Source organism: Sceloporus occidentalis, unplaced genomic scaffold (genome assembly GCF_023333645.1).
Source record: "Sceloporus occidentalis isolate IW3139 unplaced genomic scaffold, rSceOcc1.0.p SCAF_243, whole genome shotgun sequence".
NCBI lineage: Eukaryota > Metazoa > Chordata > Lepidosauria > Squamata > Phrynosomatidae > Sceloporus > Sceloporus occidentalis.
Window position 1 is genome coordinate 659,208 of NW_028317223.1, and position 25,585 is coordinate 684,792.

General features: G+C 37.5%; 1 protein-coding gene across 1 annotated transcript; it reads left to right on the plus strand.

Moving 5' to 3' along the window:
* The first annotated feature begins 1,609 nt into the window (after nucleotides 1-1,609).
* LOC149276254 (carnitine O-palmitoyltransferase 1, liver isoform-like) lies at nucleotides 1,610-21,945 on the plus strand. Its single transcript, XM_089503819.1, has 18 exons — nucleotides 1,610-1,750; nucleotides 2,632-2,774; nucleotides 4,318-4,495; nucleotides 4,937-5,038; nucleotides 6,776-6,913; nucleotides 8,343-8,420; nucleotides 9,602-9,709; nucleotides 12,927-13,011; nucleotides 15,208-15,403; nucleotides 16,532-16,720; nucleotides 17,425-17,530; nucleotides 18,069-18,185; nucleotides 18,515-18,679; nucleotides 19,222-19,356; nucleotides 19,538-19,690; nucleotides 20,309-20,422; nucleotides 21,083-21,175; nucleotides 21,847-21,945. Exons 1-18 carry the CDS (start codon nucleotides 1,610-1,612, stop codon nucleotides 21,943-21,945), a joined length of 2,340 nt encoding a protein of 779 aa, XP_089359945.1.
* The last annotated feature ends 3,640 nt before the right edge of the window (nucleotides 21,946-25,585 follow it).

The following is a 25,585-nucleotide window of genomic DNA, read 5'->3' on the forward strand; positions in this document are numbered from 1 at the left end:
AACACTATCTCACGTCCTAACACCGCACATGCCCACTTACTCCAACACATGCCACAGTCCAACACACTCGAGTGAGCTTCAATGCCTCTTCCACAGAGTCATGTAAGGTTGCATTACTTGACTCAGCTAAACCTCTGCCTTTGTCCCAATGAGGCCTGCTTGATCAATCTGAACCAGCCGGGGAGGTCAATTATCCACTTGCCTCCACCCAGGCCATTCCGCCCCTAAATTAAGTTACGTTCAATGTAAAAAAATGACCCCTGCTCCCTCAAGATGATAAATGTCCTCATGTACCATCACTATGTGCTTGTTGAGGTCAGATTGTACCAGAGGGACAGGTCCTTGAAAGGTCTTTCTCTATTAGACTTCCACCATTCCATTGAATCCGGTACACTGAACCCAGAAACTATTGTCGATTACAAATGGATCTTATTAAGCAGCTTAAAGGGAAAATGGAAACTCTTATCAACCTTGTAATAACAGGATTTTGGCTACTGTGCCGTCTATAAGAGAGGTTACATGCAGCAAAAGTTACAGAAACCCCATAGTACCCAACATTTTAAATGGAATGAGTTCCCGCTGCTGCCTGCTTGTGCTCTTAAAGCTTTAATACAAATGGCAACTATGAAAATGCCAGTTCGGGAACATCAGTTCTTTGATACCCAGACAAGAACCCAACTTTGCAACATGTGAAAGAATCTAGGTGGTGTTCTGAACAGCATTCCTTGGATCCAGGAACAAAAGAAACATTAATTGCCTTAAAAAGCAAAATTACACTTTTCTACAAGCACCCTTTCTTTTTAAAGTGCTTGAGGAGCGATTTAATAGACTTATAACTCTTTGTTTAGATGCCAGATCTTTGGTGTGTTGGCGAAGTTAAACGGTACCTTAATCTGATCCGTACTGAAGGGTACAGAAATATAGAACAGGAACATGTAGACGCAAGGACGGCCGTTTAATCTCATTCTTCATAATCCAAGAGCTCAAAGAGTTTACAACAATTACATTTCTTGTTAAAATGTTATATAAACTTGCTGCTTGTTATGGACTATAACACATATTTTTGGGATTAAAAATAATTGTAAACTTGTAATGTGCCTTACATTTAGAAAATCCCTAAATACTCAATGGATACGGTATTGTATTATAGGGCATACGGTAAATACTAGATTATTGTAAGTATGTTTTTTTAATCTCATGCCACTGGATTCTTTTATGGTAATGTAAGGATTTTTTACTTTACCGAGAGAGTGGTAGGTAAGTGGAACAGCCTCCCATCAGAAATTCTAGAGGCTAAGACAATAAGGGAATTTAAACATATATGGGTTAGGCGTAAAACTATCATGAATCTAAAACAAGATCAAGGACAAATTAAGGTGCAAATCTTTACATCGGGAAGATTGGATCCGATCTGCTGTTGATTTCTATGTTTCTAGGTAAAGTTGATATTGAATGATATCTAAATGTAGTTTAAGAGTTTGGAACATTGATAGTTCCCCTTGACCATGATCTGGAACTTGGAACATCTCATCTCGAAGATATTATCTGCTCGTATAACATATATATATTTTCTTTCTATGCTTTGCCATTAGGAGTGTGGTGAGTAAGAATGGCAGAAGCCCATCAGGCCGTAGCGTTCCAGTTTACGGTAACTCCAGATGGAATTGATTTAAGATTAAGCCATGAAGCTCTCCGGCAGATCTACCTATCCGGCCTCCACTCCTGGAAGAAGAAGTTCATCAGATTTAAGGTGAAGTAACTATGGTTTGTAAAGAATACCACCACGCTGCATGCTATTACAGGAATATACATGGTTTCTATAGACATATCAGATGTTGATGACTCAGAGGTGCCTTTTTCAGAAGTCTTCACTGCTCTTCTGGAGCCAAGTCGGCAATACGTTTCATACGTTTAATTTTGATTACTAGAAAGTGTTGGTGTAAGCCAATGTTTAGAGCTCTCTGGTATCTCTAGCGGCTTTTAAAAGTATATTAAGCTTCTTAATTTATTGGGAGGCAAGGACAGTAAAGTAAAGTTAGTTTACAACTCGAGAGCTACCGGTTGGCTGCCCTGGCCTTCCGAGTATCATCTGGTTGATTGGAGGCCAGCTGTCCTGTTCTTCCATGCCTAGATAAGAAAACATAGGCGGCATTACAGAATTTAATTCATGGTTGTGCTATAAATGTTGCTACCAGTAAAATATGTTTATCTGACTCAAAAATAAAGATTTCCCAGGTTTTGGACTAGAGGAACATGTTCCCATGCTCTTCAAGACATCTATATTTGGATGCCATGCTACTCTTTGTTTATGTGAACATGTAATACGTGTTTTACAAGCAAAATATATAACGGGTGAGCTAGTCAGGGGGGCTTCTCCTTATCAACCTCGTTTTTTTTTTTTCTCTCTAGAATATCTACTGTATCTTCTCAAATTGTGTTACAATATATTAAAGGTAACTCTGATTTCAGACAATTATAATTCTGCTAAAAAAAAAAAAAAAAATTCAATGATTTTAGTCATGCTTTCTTGGCAGACTTGTCTGATTTGTCACTGTTGTTTTTCCTAAAATGTGACATTTTTGAGTCGCTGCAGAAAATAGGCATTTGCTTATATGGTAAATTTCTCCACAGAACGGAATCCTCACAGGAGTCTTCCCAGCAAGTCCATCCAGCTGGTTTATCGTAGTTGTTGGAGTAACATCTGCCTCTATCTATGCCAAAGTGGATCCTTCATTGGGATTAATAGAGAAAATAAACAACACCCTCAGCAACACGTAAGTGGCTCGTTTAATCTTTTTTGTCTGATGATAAAGAGATCAGGAGCCTTCACGAAAGGTGGAGAAATTCGTTCAACAGCAGGAACAGCCTTTACTTCTTTTATTATTTTATTTATACATTTTATTACATTTGTAATACTTTTATAACTATATGTAGCATTTGAAAGAAAAATATTAGCATACCCACTTCTGTTCTGCTCTTTAGCTATGAGAATTGCCTCTGAAAATAAAATAAGGAAATATACAGTTTTTGTATATGGGACCAATGGGATATTCTGCTGCCTGGTTGTCCATCCTTACTCTTGATAAATCCAATGGTTTATAAATAAGATTTCTTTGGCTTGTGTCCCGTCTGTTCTTTGAATTCATGAAGCTCTCCATTATCTAATAGTAGATATGGATTTTGGTTCTGCAACCACCGCAAGTTGGCTGTCATACATGTAAATAGAAATGAACTCAGAGACCGAAATCGGGAATAAGTTTTCTTTGTGAGACTGCCAACTTCTCTCTAACTTATTAAGAATTGACATCTGTACTTTGCACGGTATTGGGGCCGATAGGCTTTCTGATTGTAAAAAAAAAGTACATAGATTTCCAGGAAATGATATCATGGTGATTAAGCAATGGGTGATTGTAGTATATTAATTATTTACCACTCGTGACGTGGACAGGATCCATCCGATGAAATATGACCCAATCTATGTGCGTAAAATTATGCTACTTCGGTTTTCTTGGCTCAGAGGGGTTCTTGAGACACCCCTTTGGTGGCATGGTTTTATTTTGCCATATCCTTTGTTGGTATGAACACCATATTCTACAGTATTACAGAAAACCACATAGTTATAGAAATGCAATGACCTAATGGGCCAGTTATCGGATACTGTGTTAAATTTAAATGATAGAGGAAGTGGACTTCTTCATGGAGTCTCAGACTTGCATATCTCAATATTCCTGTACTGTTGCTTCTTACAATCCTTTTATATTTCTATTATATCAATTTAATGTTTCCATATAGAAAAAAGCCCATAAAATAATGGAAATATATAATCTATATGTAAAATGAGAGCTGGGCAGAGGGAGAGACCCAAAATATTTCTCAATAAGGGCAAGTCTGTTGTACATTATTTCTTTATTCTCTACAAACTTTGTTTCTGAAACAAGGGTATCCGCTGATCCAGGATAAAGCATGCAGAAGTCTCACAATAACTACTTCCATTTTCTCGGCAAACCTTAGGTCTTCTTCTTTTATTTCCATATAGACCATGTGATGCCCTCCAACTGACGTGGACATAAAGCTCCTATTATTGTCATAGAGTAGGTTATAAGCTTGGTGCACATCATAGGAATTGCAGTTCCCAATGACTTTAGAATTACATGACTCTTGGCAACCCGTGGTCCATCATCTCTATCAACACAATTGAAAATGTCATAGTCTTTGTTGTCCCCTGTGTTCTATATATCTGAATGCACCCCAAGGAGAAAAGCCTCTTCTCTTTAATTGTTTAATTAATACATGCCCCGTGATTTCTTTTCTTTAAAGAGGATATATGTCGATGTCCAGCCAGACCCAGGACATTGTCAGTGGAGTGGTGTGTGGCACAGGTTTATGGGTGGCTCTTATTGCCACAATGCGGTATTCTCTGAAAATGCTCCTGTCTTACCACGGATGGATGTTCGCTGAACATGGAAAAATGTCGACCACTACCAAGATCTGGATGGTTAGTAGATCATGGAAAGATATATCAGGTCATGCCATATTCGAGGTATATGGAGCCTATGTCTATGTATCTGTAATATTGTGATATACATTTTCAATGATGCAATGCAAAGAGTTCAACATGCAAAGATGTCAACATGCAAAGCTGACATTTGAATGAATAAATTTGAATATGTCCTTTGGATTTTCTTTGAAGGCTTCAAAAATGTGAAAAATTAAGGCAGTGGTATAAAGAACTGAGTCTCCAGCATCCAGATCTTATTCAAGAGACGGTTACAACAATTTAATATGTTCCATGCTCAGCTTTTTGCAAATTAGTTGGGCAACAAAAACAGATTGTCCGTCTCATCTCTAAATTAATAACGAGTCGGTGAGACGATATACCTCGCTGACTTCATGATAATATACATGCCATTTTTGTTTGTTTGTTTCATTTTTCCAGGGGATGGTTAAACTCTTCTCTGGACGGAAGCCAATGTTGTTCAGTTTCCAAACGTGTCTTCCTCGTCTCCCAGTGCCATCTGTGAAGGACACTGTTAGAAGGGTAAGCTATAAACCCAAAACACTATCACATGGTGGGGATTAAATTAGATTAAATTAGAAGCTGAACTAGGAGTAGGCTCATGGTGCTCAAATGATACAAAACAGAAAGCATGTAGGAATTTCAGTCCTACTTGGTGGACCTGAGCTTTGGAAGGACTTACGCTGGTTCTCTCTGCCCTTTGGCTTGTACAACTACGTGATATGTGCTTGGGCTGCCTTCTTATTATAGAAATTCAGATTTATTTTTTTTTACAAAAGAATAAAATCATGCCCAGAGGCTTTTCGGATTGCTCCTAGAAGCTGGATTTGGAAATTTACCTATTAGATCCAATCCCACCCATACAACTTTCCATCCACCTACTCTACTACGCTTCGGAAAACACATTCGGTGCATTAAATTTACCCAGAAAAAAAGAAATTAAAAAAAATCACATGAAGGGATTTTTAAATATATAATAATAAATGTAATCATTTTTAATAATTATCATTTAATATAATTGATCAAGTTATTTGAGGGTCATGTGTCTTTTATTGTGTATACATTTTAGGAAGAAGTTGCGATAAGGTAAGTATCTGAAGATCTGATTAATTTCCAGTGCATCTAACACGCTATATGCTTAAGCCAAGCTTCTTACTTATTACAAATGGCTTTTTATTTACGGCTCTGATGTTAAAGTGAAAATAATATATTTGTGGATATGTTTCTGTTGTAAATTAATCCTAATAGACCATGTGAGAGACAATTACTTTTTTGGAGTCTCTTGTTTTATCTACTAAAGTTTATGAATTAACAGTTACAAAGTTTTTAAAGACGATTTGGAGAATGCATCACAGTTTAAAATTTCTTGAGTTAATTTGGGGCCAGATAAGACTTTTCAACTTTGGAACAAACCTAGAAAAACTCCTTTTTTTTCCGCTCCGATCATAAGACCAGCATCATCCGAATAAGAGAGATATTCAACCCAACTATGGTCTTCAATCTCAAATAGTCCTCTCCTTTATGTTCAAAGGTTTTATTAAATCAAAATCTTCATAGATGGCTGTACAATTGAACCTGAAGCCGTACATCATTCTTAACAGCATAGTAGTAGTATGAATAATAATATGAATATGGAAAAAATAGCTTTCTTGAGTGCTCTAAATTTAAATGCCTGCATGCTTGTTTGTACAGAAGTGTTCCTGAAACGATACACTGATCCATTAAGATATGAGTGCCCGTTTCTAATACAACGCACAGCTAATCACGTTTGGCTTAATAGAAACTTTAAGAAGCGCTGGATTGGTTGTCATTGGCTTGCCGGAGCCTCGGTTACTGTTAAATTCCCAATTTAAGGGTGCTCTCCCAAACTGGGACCTGCACCTATCTACAGGATAGCCACTGCTGTGTTTGGAGTTTCCAAAAATATCATCGATGTATCCACCTGTTTAATCTCAGGGATTTATTCTACTAAAGTCGTACTCTGCTGTATTCATTGCAAATAACATTTTTTTTTATTTCTAGTATATCATATAGCCCAACAATTGTGCCCTTATTTTTTTACTTTTGACTCTTACTTGTAGTTTAACCATGGAAACCATGGAAAATGTTATACATTGCCGACTGCTGGCGTATACAAAAAATGTGTCATTATACATTGATGTTGGTGGATTTGGGCACCTTCTGTTTGTAAAACTTTACAATTATTGCTTCTCCTGTTGTCACCTGTAACATTAAGACCCTTTTGTTTTGTCCCTGAAGTATCTGGAGTCTGTGAGGCCGCTCATGGATGACCAACAGTTTAAGAGAATGGAAGGTCTTGCGAGTGATTTTGCTATTAACCTGGGACCAAGACTCCAGTGGTACCTGAAGCTAAAATCGTGGTGGGCCACCAACTATGTAAGTTAAATGCCTTAAATGACTACATTTCTATGACAAAGAATGGCAAAAAAAATATATACTTTCCTCTCTCTCCTTCTCCCTCTCCTTCTCCTTCTCCCTTTCCTTCTCCCTCTCCCTCTCCTTCTCCCTCTCCCTCTCCCTCTCCCTCCCTCTCTCTCCCTCTCTCTCCGTCTCTCTCCCTGTCTCTCTCATTAATCTTGATTTCAGTGTTATAAAAGTGTGGCTTTGTTTTTAAGTGTACCTTATGGCTAAATTCACACCATAAAGCACCCATGAGATGATCATTTGGGTACGAGAATCTGAGGGTCAGCTTGGCCTTCACGTTATGAGTGCCAAACAAGTTTCATTTCAACCCGTTTGGTATTCTTGGTTAACTTGTGTTTTTAATACATTAAGGGGAATTTGATCTTTGTAGGAAATTGAACTGGGGCCATAAACCGTACACTTCCACTGGGCTAAAAAGAAACTGTAACGTCAGTTCCTTGCATTAATTATATTTGAGGCTAAACAGCCAGTATAATGCTGAATCATATTATCTTTCCAAAATGCCGATGGCAATTGGTATCCTTATGCTCGATTTTACTTGTTCTATATACACGGCGCTCTGCGATGCTGAAACATTAAAATAGGTGCCTTGTAAAAGAAGGGGACACGAAACACCCCAGAAATTCTTTACAAATCCGCTGAACTTGGAACAGGTCCATATTTTTCATCCAAATACCGTATCATTAGGTATATTTGTTTTCCAAGAAATACAGGCAACCGTTAAAATATTGTGATGACGCAGCCCAAGCTGCCAGCGGCCGCCCCGGATCAAGGCTTTGTAAATGTTCTAGTAACGAAAGGTTCCGTGTGGACATTCCAGCTGGACATTCCGTTATTATATCGCCTGCAGATGCGTGGGAGAAATGTGTTTGTGCTGCACAATTTATTTTAGGTTTGCTTTGTTTAGTCTAAATATTCCGCATTGCTATAAAAGCCTTCAAATATATATATATATATAAAAAAAACAAAAAAAAAACAACAACTTTATATAAATGTCTGCATATACTGGCTACTAAATGTAAAGTTGTAAATGTGATGGTGCGTTGTCATGACAACAAGTTACATTTATTTTAAATCCATTCATATTTTGTTATTTTTCCTCGTAACCTTGTTTGTAATCTTGCAAAATTTACAATTTATTATTATTTTCTTTTAAACACTTGCAATGTTATACATTTACGAAAAGAGTAAATTCAGTCTTTTCTGCCCATTATGAAACCTTATGATCGGGACGATCGTTAAATGTCTTATTGTGTATGCATGTTCAACTTCCAGTGGAAACTTGTTTCAGGTACCCACCACCTTCTCTGTAGTAATAATATTAAATAAATATTAATTTCTTACTTGTATATTTGGCTAATCTGTGATGTTTCCCTTTCAGGTTAGCGATTGGTGGGAAGAATATATCTACCTCAGAGGCCGAGGGCCAATCATGGTTAACAGTAACTATTATGCAATGGTAAGCTAAGCTATAGAACACGGGAACTTGTTTTATATGGAAACATTGTAGGCAACTACTGCCTATGGTCATACTTGAGAAACTCTCGGTGTGACCTAGAAGCTCCAAATACGATGGTTTCACGGTCATACTTTTAGGGTAGAGGTTATTGTTAGTTGTGGTGGGTTTGTGGTGTCATTGTAGCCTGTTTTTATTCTAATTGGCCCCGGTTCCACACCCTTGCCATACATTCCAGTAATATCCCTGGCTCTTATGGAATGGAGAATGCACGAAACCTAAATCACAAGAAATTGCACAATATGGAATCCAAAATGTCTATCCATCTACACAACAAAGTTTTGATGTGGTGCTTGTAGAAGGGTGGAATGTGGTCTCCGTAGGAGGACTATTAGCTAGCTGACCATTAGTGTTCTGTTTATGGTTGATGGCCAGCTCCTTCATCCTTGGACCCAAACAAGATTTACTAAAGAAGACAACAATGTATACCTTCTCCATCCCCAGATAAAAGAAGAATCTGGTGCACACGAGGGTTCAAGGCCCATAAAACAAGAGAAATATTTGTTACGGGTTAATTATGTAGCGCTATGTTTACCTGCCTCCAAGTTCCTGGTAAATGATATTACCGCTTGTACTACAACAAATCCAGCAGACCATAAAACTGTGTGATGCCAATGATTAAAGTGCACTCTTATCAAGCATAGTAAAGGTGGGGGTTATCATTTTCACCATTGCTAGGAAATGGAGGCCTTACGCACCATAACTCTAAATTTGATTTTGAAGGCTGTCAGAGTTGTAAATGACCGGCGCTGGATAACTGGTTAATGTCTCTTTTATATGTTAGCTACGTTCAAGGGCAGAGTGTTGTATTGTTTGTATAGAGGGAATGTGATATTCGATGTCAGGGCCGGACTGGCGATCATGAGGTGGCTCTGGCACTTTAAGACCAGCGGCTGCCTGATCATGTAGGTTACCTTTTTATGCTCACGGGGCGTACAGCCAGGCATATCCAGCATTTGCTTGGTGTGCCAGGTGGCCAGTCGGGGGGGGCCTTCCGATGTCCCTTTTCTCTATGAGCTCAGAATATTTGCCGGGTATGAGGGTATCACAGGGCTCTACAGCCCTAAAATCCCCAATGATGTGCATAGAAACAGCATATATTTACCGATATATTTACCCCCCAGGATTTCCTCTACGTGCTGCCAACTCAAATCCAAGCTGCAAGGGCTGGTAATGCCATCCATTCCATCTTACTCTACAGAAGAAAACTCGACAGGGAGGAAATAAAACCGGTATGTGCTTTGATGTCTGGCCTTTCACCTCTCAAAAGGAAAGCGATTTGTTTTTTTGGTTGGAAGTTATACGGTATTGTTCCCAATCCTTTTTATCAACAGAATATTTATTTGTCTTCTCGCAGGCCTATCGGCCAAAACAAACGTTAGCAGGAAAAACAGGCCGATTTTAGGTTTTAAAATGTTGTCAATGGTCCTGAAGCCTTTGACATATTTGTAAGAATACAAATAAACTCGTGGTTCCCAGTATTTGACCAAATAGCGTGTCAGGCAAGAAGCCGTTTTTATACGTCAATGAGTTCTGGAGGCCTATGATGCCCCTTGTCAGGTACCAATACAACCTCTAAAAATTGGGGGTATTTTTGGAGTGAGTTCTTGGGCCCCCTAGTCCAAGCATGGCAGGCCTGACTCACCTGGCACTAAGACCAACCCTGGTGTCTGCCTGGCACCATTGGCGTTTACCAGCTGGTACCCAACCCCTTTAATTAAATTGTTCACGTTAATGATTTATTAGTCTTTATAACATGCTTTAACATGGATTAAGGGAGCAGGATATTTCCTAAGAAGGGAGGTGTGACCCAAAAAAACAACACAGTCCATTGCAATTAATTGAAATGTATCATTCAAACAATATCTAATCGTTCTGAGCAGTACAACACTAGAACTATGAGAACGTCATATAAACTAATATTTCATTATTTTATGTATGTTGTTTATAATGTGAAATATGTGTGCATATATTTCTTATATATAATATATGCCGGGCATTTGTGTATATATTAATAATATATATATACACATAGAAAACATGGCCTTCCATTACAAGACATACAACATATTTTTTGGTCGGAGACCAATGTTCTATAGCTGTGCTTTGAATAACCGTCATGTATAGTTGAAGAAGCGTAAATAGAATTAAATAGTTAGGATTGTGTGGAAGGAAATACATGACCCTAACCTAGCCCCCCCCCCCAAAAAAAAATTCTGAGGCTTACTGATCAATGGTCAACCAAAGGGGTTCCAGGACGCATTCAAACAATGCCCCTGTATGATTATTCTATGAAGCTTAAGTTAGGAACGTGACAATATGGATTCTCACAAATAATGCAAATTGGGCTAAAATGTCTCCATTTTGCAATTTTTTTAATCTTTCACCGAGTATTAAGTTGCATTGACGCCTCTTGAAATAGGATCTTGTTATATTGCGGCCATGTTTTTGTAAACACTTTTCTTCAATGTCCTCTTGTTTGAACCTTTAATGTCATTTTTCCTATAAATACATGTATTTGTGTTTTCATTATCTCATGCAACAATGGACATTGCGCAGATCGATCCAGAGCCATTATGTATAGTTTGCTTGCCAAACAGACTGGAAGAATGGAGCATAAACATTACAGGCTGCTTGCCAGGGAATTTTTTTCTATTATTCCTTAAATAAATGGATGGTTTATTATTTAGATATACATTTTGTGACAGTTCTTAACGCACTTTTAAGGAGCAACACTGCTTCCTACTGTCCAATTAGCAGAAATAAAAATACAATAGGAAAAATGATAGTTTTTTTATTTTACCTAAAGCCTTCATTCCCATCATAATGTTTCTCTTTTATAAGAGATCATTTTTTTGCAATATATTTCATCCCAAGAGTAACATTCTATATGATTTATGTAAATCAATTAGGTTGTTATGTAATATATATATAGATATATATATACGACTTTGTTTTTTCATAGCACTACTGAATATGATAAATATTATTATTATTAACTAAAAATACAGTACTTCTGAATATGATAGTGCTAAATAATAACTAAAAGAAAATACAGTACTCCTAAATATGATAAAGCTAAATAACTAAAAAAATACAGTACTTCTGAATACGATAGTGTTAAATAATAATTAAAAATAATAATTAAAAAAATACAGTACTTCTGAATATGATAGTGCTAAATAATAATAATAAAAACAAAAAATCACCGAATTGCTGAATATGTTGGCGCTAAATAATATTAATAATAAAAAATTGACAGCAGTGCTGAATATGATAATATAATATATTAATATATAATTATAGTCACAACACTGCTGAATAGGTATATTAATAATTTAATTTAAATTAATGAATGCCTCTACTCCAACAAAGTCTATCTTTGTTGCCATTTCAAGGATTTGCTGTCAGAAATACTATGAATAAAAAACAAACAAACAAACAAAAACCAACCAATTATTTAAGAAAATAATGGAAAAACAAAACTATATCCCAAGGTCTGCCTTTGGAAACCTTTTTCCTAGCTCCTCCATAACATGTTATACTCTCTGCCAGGAGAAGGCTGGATAAAACGTAATAATATAATAATAATAATATATATATATATTTTATTTTGCATCGAACAATATATTGATTTGACTAAATGTAAATGCCATCATTTTGACTGATAAAACATTCGGCCCACTATGTGGTGTAGATACTCCTCATGGGATCCACAGTGCCATTATGCTCTGCTCAGTGGGAAAGAATGTATAATACTTCAAGGATCCCCGGAGAAGAGACAGGTAAGAGAGTCCAAAGGCAGTAGCCGTAGGCAAATAAAGCATCCTGCCAAATATTAACCGAGAGACATTTCGGCCATCACGTTTCAGACTGTCCTACTATCAATTCCACGCGTTCTTTGGTTAAAGGTGCTGTTCCACCTATTCTGTTGAACAATTGGCTTTTTTAATGTAAAATGTGACCTCAATCCGATTTTTTTATTTTTTTTTTTATTTTTTTATTTTTTTTTTTTTTATTTTTTTTTTATGGAAACACTGAAATGATTCAATCAGGCACTGATTGGTTGTTGCCATAAGTGGAACAGCGTTTTTAACGGTCCGTACTTTCTCTTGAAAGTCAACCACAAATGGTTTAGAAGACTCCTTACAAACACTGACTGCTCTAGACTCATAAAATATTGGTGATGTATCGACATGTTGTCTCGCGGTTAATGTTTAAGCGGATACCTTGACCTTCCCGCCTTTACCTACAAGGCTGCCTTGCAATGTCTACTTCTTGCTTATGACATGGTCTTCATGTTTTAGGTTCCTGGATTTCATCTTGGGTTCTTCCATCATTCCTGTGTCCATACCATATTTTTTTTATTACTTTGTACTTGTTTAACTATTTTATTTTTCATATCCATCCCTGGTTTTTTTTTTGTTCACACTATATTTTTCCTTTCAGCTTATGGTTAATAATACCATTCCAATGTGTTCTTCTCAATATGAACGAATGTTCAATACTAGCCGCGTACCCGGCATTGAGACAGGTACAGTGGCAGTCCTGTCTTTCACGTTGTCAGTTATCTTAACCCAACCAAATGTGCAAATAAAAAAAATATAATGCACGTGGCCGTATGATAGTTTATTTATTGGACTCATTTTTAAGGTGTTTTTTTTTTTTTGCATTGCTGAAGAAAACAAACAGCCTAACAAGTGAACCATTTACAAACTCGGGGTCGTACGACATAGAATATAAAGTTTGTATTTGTAAAGGACTCTGACCGTAATTATTGGCCTCTACCACTTCTGATGAGAGGCTATTCCCTTTATGTGGCACCTTGCCGTAAAGTAAAAAAAATACGAACCCCCAACCATGATGAATTTAAAAAAAAAAAACAACTTTACGCTAGGGAAAAAAAAACTATCCTGTATTCCATTATTCCCTAATTCTCCTAATAGAGAATGCAAGGGGGCCATACCATTTTACTTAGACCTTTGCTACGTTCCTTCTCAATTATCATCATCTTAAATTAAAAAGCGCCATACGTTTTGAAGGTTTTGACAAACCTAGAACCGACAGACTAAGACGAAGCGCTGCATTAGGTAGAGAGGGCCCGGCTCACAAAGCTTACAATCTACAGGGAATGGGGTGGAGAGAAACATAATGTATGGAGAAGGACGGAGAGCTCAATCCAGAGTACTTGCGGAAGTTCTCTGGTGTAACTGCACACGAGTGTCCTGCCTAGAAACTCTTTCTTTGTAAGTGGTTCACTTGGCATACATTTAAATGCTAGTAATTCTAGTAATCACTCTAATACAATATAATATTTATTTTAGACTCCACTTTTAATCTGCTTGACGCATCACAATTTTTTGTTTTTCACCCCAGCATTCAAATTCATTTTTGCGCCTCTTAACTTCTTGCTGTCCTGTTCTTGCATGCATTCATCTGGGACTAACTCATTTCCTCTGCTTTCTGAATTAAAATCAAACATTTCATCTCGTATATAATTATAAACTGCTTTGTTGTTATGTACTGTGGTGTGTTGGATGTATACGTTGTATGTCTTTTTATATACCTTGTTCATTATTTAAAAAAAAAAAAAAACATGTTTATAGCACCCACGTGTGGAACACTTATATTTAAATAATTAACCACCCCCGTTTTCTATAGAATTAATATTAAAAATCACATAGAACTTAGAACAATATAATTGCTCGTACTTAGTTGTATTGACTAAATAAAAGGCCCATAATGTTCCGTTATAGTTTTTTTTCTATATGGTCCAGTCAATCTCCATAAAAAGTATAGGATCCATACATATAATGTAATATTTGTTGTATATATATGTAAACAGGGAAAAGGTATGCTAAAGAACAAAAACATTAACTGGCTTATTCTTTAGTAAATGAAATGTAGAACATTCTAGAAGGTTCTAATTCCCATTCATGCCTCTAACTGTAATTAGTTATGCAGGGGACATATAGTCTACAGCCCTTCTGTTTAATTATTAATTAAGCAATATTTATAATACAATCCCAGTATATAAATAGAATATTAATTGCCGCTATTGAGCTATCGTAGTATTATTGTTCGCAAGATAAAAATAGGTTTGTGGTTTACATCGTATTTTGATATTAGAAGCAAAGCTGAACAGTTCCGGTTCCCACCAGAATCACAAATTCCCACATTTCAAGATGTCTACCCATTACTCAATAATAAATAAGTAAATGACTCCTTCTTAAAGAAATTGAATACCGGGGGAACGGATTGTAAGTTATTCTCTCATTCTTTTTATTTTTCCCCTTTGTAGTTGGAACCACAAATAAATGAGGACCCAACATTTTTCATGGGGTGGGAAGGGCAGGAGATAAAGCTCAAAGAGTTAAATATTTCCTTTCCCCTTGCCTTTACCCCACCCCTCATTCCTGCTTCCACTTCATAAATTACCCTACCTGCCCCACCCCCATTCAATTCTCCTTTCATTTATAAACTTGCCCCATAATCTCCCAACCTGCCCAATTGTCCTTCATAACTTGCCCATTGGCCCCCAAATTCTTAGAAGTAAGGGTTTGATGTCAATGAACGCCAGGCCCTCTCAAAGCATTTGGCGCTCTACTAGGGTTAGACGCATCAAGGTAGACCAACCACCATCACCATCGACAAAGTAGTAATATTATAATTCAGTGTTTTTGATACCGGTGGCTTCTTCTATTCTATTAAAAACATCTCGTCGTCATAGATACCATTCAGCATGTGAAGGACAGCAAACACATTGTCGTCTACCACAAAGGACGGTACTTCAAAGTGTGGTTGTACCATGATGGACGATTGCTGAAGCCAAGAGAGATCGAACAACAGATGCAAAGAATTCTCGATGACAAGTCCGAGCCACAGCCCGGAGAAGAGAAGCTGGCGGCTCTTACCGCAGGAGACAGGTAGATACATTTTTTCTTTAGTGTTTTAATAAGATTTTTTTGAACTTATCTTTATTTTATTTTATTAAAAGGGTCAAGTACATGAAATATACAAAAGTCTCAATCCTATCATATTCCCGAACCTTCACTGTTTCTCTTTTTATCCATTAAATACTATAAAATCAGATATCATTTCAAAATAACAACAAAAAATATATAAAAGAGGTGATAAACCAACCCAACCTTCTTGCTTTTGGGGAGTTGTACAGACATTAATGATTATTCTATGACATTTTAGGAGTTACCCTGCTCTTATCCATAGTTTTATAATTCCATACAAATCGTTAATTATATCACAGAGCAAGAGGGGGAGAAAGACCAGCATAATTTCTTCCATTACTCTGAGCAATTCCAGTACATTTACAATTTCAGGCATCGATGGGATATTTGTCGATAACCACTTATGGTGAAATGCTTAACTCGAGGCTAGCAAAAAAAAACCTCTTGATCCGGTCTCCTTGGCTTGGCACAAGTGTATTAGATAGAAATTTAAAAGATTTTAGGGGAAATTAGTAGCCTTATTCCTAAAACGGAGGAAAAAGGGCTCTCCAGCACCCCTTTCAAAACGTAACCAAGTGAGGACAGGACCACCATTTTTGTATAATAGTCCCCACACTGGAGAAGCAGCGCCATATTTTAGGAGTCTCGTTGGAGTATATGTGCACGAGATGCACTGGAGGAAGGTACCATCTGCTATGAATCTTCCTTTGGACCTCCAGGTGGTTGGACATCCCTCATATTGTCTTCTGCATCTCGAAACATATACCTGTCGTTATTTTACTGCATTATCCGACTGCTCAAGTGACAAATTAGTTAATAATTTGACTCACACCTCTTGGAAAAGCTTGTTTAACAAATCTAGAGTTTCCAGCAGGACATTCTTCCAATGACTTGGACTTTCTCTGTTAGATGACTTTGTGAAACAATCTTACAAGACTACTTGTCTTCTCGCATAGCCTTAATTGAAGCCGGGTTCTAATAAAGATGGCAGCCAATTCTGGCATTTTTTTTTGAGGTGAAATACCAAATACCATTATGTTATAAACGCTGATTTAAATGTATTATTTATATCTGTTTTCTTCCCTGCAGAGTACCCTGGGCTAACGCTCGCAAAACTTACTTTGCAAATGGAAAGAATAAGCAGTCCTTGGACTCCGTGGAGAAAGCAGCTTTCTTTGTAACACTAGATGATACAGAACAGGGTTACAACAAAGATGACCCCGTCACATCTCTCGATAACTACGCCAAGTCTCTGCTGCACGGAAAATGCTACGACAGGTACGTTCCTCATCCCTGGTCAAGGCATAATTTATGACCTCTGTAACTTGGGTCATCTGCCATACTCCAGCTGAATGGGAGATGTATTATGAGATATGATTTTGGGGAGAGGGGAATACCTTTTATTTGGGGGTTTCCTATGAAGAGGAGGCATTGTAGGAAATGAAAGGAATTGGATAAAGGATTCCCCAGCCTACTTAAAAACAGCACGCAAGTTAACTGGTGTAGAGAATAACCTTTTCAATATTCATTTAATACATTTTTACAAAGAAGCGCATGAATGAATTTTTTCATTAGACATGAATGTACATTATACCTTTTTAAGTATCTGGGAACCAAATCCCTCTGCTATACCGTCTCTTGCGAATTCCCCTCTTTTATATAAAACTCAGAAGGTTTGCAGGGTATTGCAGCCCTGAGAGTCCCAATGATGATATAAATGGCTTGGAACTCGGCAAGGCGTAAGCCAAAGGTCCAAAAAGAGTGGATATATTGGAGTTTGGCATGACCATCAATTACTTTGTAGGCTTCTTGTATACATCAGACAGTCACAGTTATAGTCGGAGATGAGTTTTGTTCAGGACGGGCGTAACGCGGTGTTATAAATCTGAGGGACACTCGTTGGAGTTTGATATGGGTGTAAATGTACCATTTTCTTTATCATGTTTACCGGTTCATAATCAAACTGTTAATTTTGTCTTTAGGTGGTTCGACAAAACAATCAGCTTTATCGTGTTTAAGAATGGAAAGATGGGCATGAACTGCGAGCATTCCTGGGCCGATGCCCCGATCCTTGGTCATCTGTGGGAGGTGGGTTCAATAACTGTCTAAAAAAAAAAAAAAATGGACAAAATGTCCCTTTCGCCAAATGCTACATGTAATGATCTCAGTAAGATATTAATATTTATCATAATCTGATCAAATGTTTGTAGAAGGAATATTGAAGATTCAAGTGCAAAAATTGGTGGAAACCACCACTTTTTGGTCGCTGAACTAACGTGACATCACATCAAAGTGTTCATGACGTGTACTTCAGCAGGAACTCAAGTTATGAGAGGCAAAACTTTTTTTCATAGACGAGGCGTAATAAACTTCTTGTGGACAAATTTTGTTCACATAGGGTTATGCTGTAAAATAAATTGCGTTCCTCAATGTAATGACATCATCCACATAGGATCACATATTTACATGCAGGTGCAATATATTGTTTGTTTTATATAGCGCCATCATATTCTGCAGCGCTGTACTATATATATATATATATATATATATATATATATTTTTTTTTTATAGATATATAGATTCTAATTTTTATGCATATTGTACAATTATCCTATTATATTTGCAGTATGTCATGGCCACTGATAAACTCGAATTGGGATACGAAGCAGATGGACATTGCAGAGGGGAACAGAACGCCAACATCCCTCCTCCAACCAGGTTGCAGTGGGACATTCTGGAACCGGTAAAATGCGTTCGAAAGTAACATTTGATTGTTTTATGTCATTGCGGGTTTAAATGTCCATTCAATCAAAGGCTCGTGTGCGTTGAATTGCGCTGTTGCCCGCTTTAGTTGAGCGGTGCGTAAATTGCTGCTCTTGGCCGGCTGGCTGATGGATCGCGGGAATCGTTGTTTTGCGGCAGCTGAATGTCTGTAGTCTGTCCACTAATAATGTCCTTTGTATGGCTGGTAATTGAGATCACCGGCAAGTTACCTGAGCCAACTTATCTAAGAAAGAAAATGTACTTGTATATTTTGCATCGATGGAAAATCCTTGTGTCTTCCCATTCCAGTGCCAAACCGTGATTGAGGATTCCCTGACTGTTGCCAAAGCTCTCGCGGATGACGTGGACTTTCATTCCTTCCCCTTCGACGCCTTTGGCAAAGGAGTCATAAAGAAATCCAAAACCAGCCCCGACGCCTTCGTGCAGCTCGCTCTCCAACTGGCTCACCACCGAGTACGTTCGCTTCATAGCCCTAACTTTTATTGTTAGAATGGGTTATTATTCGCAAGGGATCTTAAAAATAAACCCCAAATCTTTTATTTTATTACGCCAAATGTAGGATAAAATATTATGAATTATATGTTGAAAGTTATGATCTCTTACTGTATTCAGACCCCACTTATTCTTCCAAACAGAAAATTCATACAACAATTAGATAAATGACTGCTTTTGCAGCAACCCCATAAGTCATCGAAGTCATTCAATATTAACCAAAAAAAACTTGGCAGAGAAATAGTGGTTGAATTTACGGAGATGAGTAACACTGCTGAATTTTTAAGGGTAATTCTGAGATTCTTGGGGGTTTTAGGTTTCTTTTATTTTTCTTCTTAGCATTGTTTCTTATAATGGTCATTTCTGGTTACCTGTCTGTGATTATGTAGAACACTGATGGATATATATATATATATATGGATATATTGAGAAGAGAAAAAAAACTAACATTTAATGTTTATATTTTCATTATTGTTGATAGATTTTTATTTTATTTTTTTCAGGATAAAGGAAAGTTTTGCTTGACCTACGAGGCATCGATGACCAGGTTGTTCAGAGAAGGCAGGACGGAAACTGTTCGTTCTTGTACGTCGGAATCTAGCAATTTTGTTCTGGCAATGGACGACCCAACACAGAGCGTAAGATTTATGCATACAATGTCTATAAAGCTCTAAAATAAAAAGACATATAGATTTCTTTAGTAACCAATGGTTTAATTATAATTATTATTATTTGTTTGTATATAGCGTCATCATATTCCGCAGCGCTGTACAATGAGATATAATATATATATATATCATTATTTTTGTGTCTCTCCAGAACGAGCAAAAAATCAAATTATTCAAAACCGCGGCAGAGAAACATCAGCAGATGTACCGCCTTGCGATGACTGGCTCCGGCATTGACCGTCACCTCTTCTGTCTGTACGTCGTCTCCAAGTACCTGGGAGTGGACTCTCCTTTCCTGAAGGAGGTGAGTAGCCCTGTGTCTCGTGAGCCTGGATTAGCCTAGATGGGTGTCTAACACTCACGTGTCGGGCTGTTCTTCCCAACGATAATCCATCATACGTTTGGTTATCCAAGGTTTGGTGCGCTTTTTGTATTAATGAGCCATTTCCGAGATTGACAAGAGCGGATCTTCTACTATAACGTTGCTATGTTAACAGCCCATCAGGAAGCATTATTGGTTTATATGGCACCATCATACCCCGTAGCGCTGTACAATGGGCATTGTTTTGCAGCTTCGCTTGGGCCCATGTAATATTTTTGTAAGGTTAGAACAACTCAAACATATTTTATATAGCTACAAGCATTCTAGCATTCTCTAATAGACATGCCCCATTATTATTTATCATTATTTATTTATATAGCGCCAACAGTTTACGCAGCGCTTAATACAATACATATATTCAAGGGGTCTGACAAGACGAGAATTGACAGAAAAACCGATACATTAGGGGGAGATATAGCTCTACGTTTACCTTGTTTAATTTCACATGGTGCAGTAAACGTTTTTCAATGCCCATAAGGGTTGCTCTCGGGGAAGCCGATTTTCCTCTCCTCGTATTTTTAATATCCTTGAATCCCTCAGGTTCTGTCCGAGCCGTGGAGACTATCAACAAGCCAAACACCTCAGCAGCAGGTACATCTCTTCCAGCTGGAGAAGTTCCCGGAGAACGTTTCAAGTGGTGGTGGCTTTGGACCCGTAAGTATATTTTCTCCCCCAAATTCCAGTAAACCAAGGAAAAAGTTTTTTTAAAAGAAAAGTCAAAAGACTCAAACTTTAACTCAAAAGTTAAAACACCATTTTTTCCCCTGTAAAAACAATTTCTGAGGAACACCAGGCTTCCTCGTTACACGTGAAGCCTTTATTGACCAGTCAACGCTGAAAGATTCCATCATTCGCTTCTCGTTAGTGGACGTGGCCTGTTTGTAATCTCATCAGAAATGTGATTTTAACTGCTAATCTCTCCAGGAAAGCATCTTCTCGGTTCCCTGCATACTGGTTCTGGTCCTTACCCCTATGGCGAGGTTTAAATCCCAAAGTGGTTATCACCATAGCAACCAGTGGAATGCCCCACACAAAATGATATGAGTCAATAAATCTAAAATGGATCTCCCTGCAAAGGGATTTAGACACTTAGATTTTTAGTAACATGGCAGATGCATTTTAACATAGAAAAATGTAAAATGATGCATCTGGGGGGGAAAAAACCAAACATGCTAATTATAAATTGAATGGTTGGTTATGGCGAGAAATCTGCTGTGGATTAGGAACAATTTATGGAATATTCAGTACAATTTAGCCCACCAGTAACTAAAATGTGCCAAAACTAGCTAAAGTAATGGAAAATCCTATTTTCAGGTTGCTGATGATGGATATGGCGTCTCCTATATTATCGTGGGTGAAAATCTTATCAACTTCCATGTATCAAGCAAATTCTCCAGTCCCGAGACAGTAAGTAGTTTTTTTTCATTTCATTGAAGCTTTTATATTATTTTATTGCAACTTTGTAACGAAACACACTTTTGCCGTCACGTAACATATCAGTAGCCTTGTTTTTACCCAGAACAACCAGGTTCCCGAGGAAAAGGGGCAAGTTTATGATATTCTTGGTATGTAAGGGTTAACTCTGCGGTGAATTCTGGAAGCCCCAGCTGTCCACATGACCGTTCATTTAAGCCGAAGTGTACGTTGCGTTTGCTCTCAGGGAGTATTTCTGGCCAAATGCTGAAGCTGTGGGATCAATTAAAATAAGGTGGAATTCCTTTGGGACTTTTTGGTCTTATTTAGGTCTCTTAAAAATAATAAAAAATCTGAAAAGACACTCACTAGAGTTTAGTGAATTCCGAACCTTTAGAATCATCGGAATAGTTTTTTGGTTTTTTTTAATTAAAGTATCCTAATTGACGGATCACATCTTGAACATAATTAATAAAATCAAAAAATAAAAAAAACTTTAAGTGGCTAAATAATGAATTGTGGAACCAATAAGCCACAATAATTAATACCAGATGTTCTGTTTTTATAGAAAATGTCGATTTTTAGTCTTATGCAAAAATGTTGTCTCTTGAACATCATATTAATACAAATCTGTTTTTCTTGTTTATATATTTTTTTCTCCCCAGGATTCGCATCGTTTTGGTAAAAACATCAGACAAGCAATGCTTGACATCATGGGCTTGTTCAGCCTCACCACAAACAACTCCAATAAAGGAAAAAAATAAAAGATCCTTTTGTAGGGTAATTAGCCTGGAAAAACCATTCTGACCTAGTTCCTAGTACAATAATCCATTTCACTGCAACCGTACGGACAGAAATCACTTTCGTAGTTACTAACCGTAGTGACTGCACAGATCCGATCAGATTTGAACACCCTTCCTCTGGTTTCCATTTTACTTTTATACATTTTATTGTTTCAATGACTTTTTTTTTTTTTTTTTTTAATTCTGTTGCTGCTGGAAAGTCATCTGAAATGTTACAAAAGCTTCCCGTTTAACGGTGGATTATACAGAAACCAGTATAATTTGACACTCAACAGTGTAACGTTCCTGCTCTTACTCGATTACTTTGAAACGTTTGTTTGTTCCCCCCCAAAAATGGAGGTTGATGTCCAAGTGGGACTTCATCCAAGTCCATTTAAACATCACAAATATCATGTTGACGGACCGCGAAGGAGAGCGTAACGTCAGCACTAAGATTTTATAACGCATATCCTAACGTACTTACACCGCGTGGAGATAGCTGACCTTGAGAGGATGTCGATGCCAAAACCGGCTTCGCTTGTCGTACCGGTGGGTTAGACACACGGGGTCTCTAACAAATGCCTGTAAATATAATACATGCAGTTTGATGATGTGTTACCTCTTTTACTTGTTCTAGAGGTATCGCATAATTTGTTGTATGCTAGGGTTATTCTCAATTCCCGGCAGTTAAGAGGTTAATGTGTGTTAGTGCCTTATATGTGAAGGCTGGTATCCTAAAAATCTGTTGTGTTAAGCAGACTGTACACACGGTACGTTACCTACATCCGTATGGTAAGCTCGCTATTAACCCTTTCAACAACCCTACTATCTTCCGAGAATGAAATATGAAAAAAAAGTTACTGGCTCTCCGTGCCTCTCGTGGGTATTAATTCCCCGTAAAGAGGGCAGAGAGTTTTGTAATGTATGTATTCTGTACAGGTCTTCTCTGCTCTCCTTTTTTTATACTCTTGCCAAGACGTTGGGAATTTCATATGAAGGGGGCGGCATTTTTACCCGAGGCTTGAATGTATAGTAGATTTACCTTCAGAATATTATATTTAAAGACGGTAAGGAGATTCTATTTTAAAGATGGTGACTGACAGAGTTTATGAATTAAACGGCTCTTTTTTTTATTTTTTTTATTTTTCCGCACATATCCAATAGGCTACGAGATGAAACATTTAATCCTTGGTTTACCGTACAATTTGTTCATTTGAAAAGTGTCTGTTAGGAGCCAATGGTGATTTTTCTAGAATTTGGGTCTTCGCTTCAAAAAACACAATCAGAGATGGTCCTTTTAACTGTATTCAGGTGATATGGAGGGATAGCTTTTGTCGCTCAACCTTCAAAGACCTCCAAGACCTCAGTGTGTATGGATACCCCTATTGGAACACAACCAACAATGTTTGGAACCAACAACAACACTTCGGGTTTGCTGCCGTCAACGTTCTCCTACTAACACGGGATACAATGTGGCAGATCAGACTCGATTTTCTCTTCCATTTAATACACGTAGATATTGATCCTGCTGCGAAATGACGTCAATCGCCTGAACACACGACAAAAATGCTCATCTCCGTTTCTGGTAACAGTTTAGTCTCTAATTTAAAAAAAAAATAATTAAAAAAAATAAGTCGATGAAACTTTTTGTCTAGATTTAAAGGTGCATTTCCTCTAGGGTTTAATTGTCTTCTAAATATTGCAAAGGTCTGTTAAAAGCATGCGTCGGCAGTGATGCATCAAGAGACTGTGCCACTCTACCGCTGTCTTAGTCTTAGTCTACCTCTGATTTACGATTGCCACCACCACGGCTCCTTCCTGGTGGTCCAGGATTCAGAGATCTTTTGCCTCATCAGCTTCTTGCACCCCCTAGAGGCTGCAGCGTGCATAGCGCTCGGATATGCCATTATATCAAAAGCAGCTGCATTAGGAAGAAAGTGGCCAAGTTCCCTCTTTCCTCTATCTCAGATGATGGTGAGCTAGGCCTAGTCAGGCTAAGCCTAAGAACTCAAGAGCATCAGCCCCATATCTTCTCTTCCCCATCTGTTTGATCCCTGGTTAAAAAAAGGCACCTATTCAGCGGTGGTCCGGTACCCCCTTTTAGTGTGGCGCCAATGATAGGCTAGGCCTAATATGTCCTTGCACACCAGCCTTATTTTGTCGGTCCCTCTGCAGTTTAAGACTAGCGAAAGGGTCATTTGGTCACACAGGAGACTGGCTATAATTATCCGGAATGAATTCCTTTTTTATTTTATTTATCATTAAAGCGAAAAACTTTTTTAGTATATAAAAAAAAAAAAAAAGCCTTGGAAACCACAATATCACAAATTATTGCACAGTGTAAAAATGCATACATTTTTTTATTTTTTTTTTAAACACTTGGGGAAAATCGCACCTTTTAAATTGACAAAAACCAAGACGAGGACTAGGAATTGATTAAGTAATTGGTACGCCTGGTTTAAAATGGAATTGAATGGTTTCTAACAAAAACATAGCTGCTATTCTGACAACGCTGTATAAAACCTGCACTATTTATGTAAACTATTGACCAATCGGTGTTAAATTAGAATTACTTATTAATTTCTGGTGTTATTTTATTGATGTAATTCAAGTCGGATTAACAAACTAGTTTTAAGGAATATTGAAGTGCTGACGGGAGTATGTCCAACGATGATACAGGAGGTTTATATGGCTGTGTTTGGCGTGTGTAGAGCTCTTTTTTTTTTTTTTTTTCTTTCTTCAGAACAGGTAATATTTATATTTTTATTTCTAGAGTCCATCTAATGAATATCACACATTGCAATATGCCTGTTCTTTTGTAGCCAGTATCCATTGCATGTTAATGTAATGTGCTCCTTTGGGTGTAAATCTTAGGAAAGGCTGAGTTGGAAAGTAGGATGTCGTTAATAAAAAAAAAAGTAAATAAAAAAAGTAATTTAAATATTCTGTTTTTGTCTGTATTTTTCTTAATTTTTGGCTTTGTGAAGTAATATGAACTGTAGGTGGCGCTGCTAAGTAATCAACAGTATAACCTTATATATTTGATATTAATGGCAGATAAGAACCGTTTGACCCATCCCGTCTGCCCATTTTTCCTGATGTAAGGAATTTTAACCCCTATTATTCCTTGGTCTGGTCCCATAGCGAGGATAGCTTTATGTCTGTCCCATACATGTTTAAATTCCCTCACTTTATTAGCCTCGACCACTTCTGCTGCAAGACTATTCCATTTATCTACTACTCCCTTAGTAAAGTAGAACTAACTTACACTACCTCTAAGCCTCTGACCCTCTGGTTTTAGTCTATGAAGTCTTGTTCTGACATTGCTCCTCCTTTTATTGTTCCATACTGTACATAAACATTTAAAAGTATGTTAATTTTAAGTACACGCACTAAACTTGTGCAAATGGACCAGAAAATATTCGGATTAATTTTTCATTTCGTTTTTGTGTGTTTTGTGAATTTTTCTTTCCTGCCCTTTCTGTTCAGTTACTCACCCTCACTCTCACACTCTCTCATACTCTCTTCCACAGTCATTCACACGCTTTCATACTCTCTCACAGTGTCATTCACTCGCTCTCTATCAATGTCTCCCTACCCTCTCCGCCAACCGATTCCATGT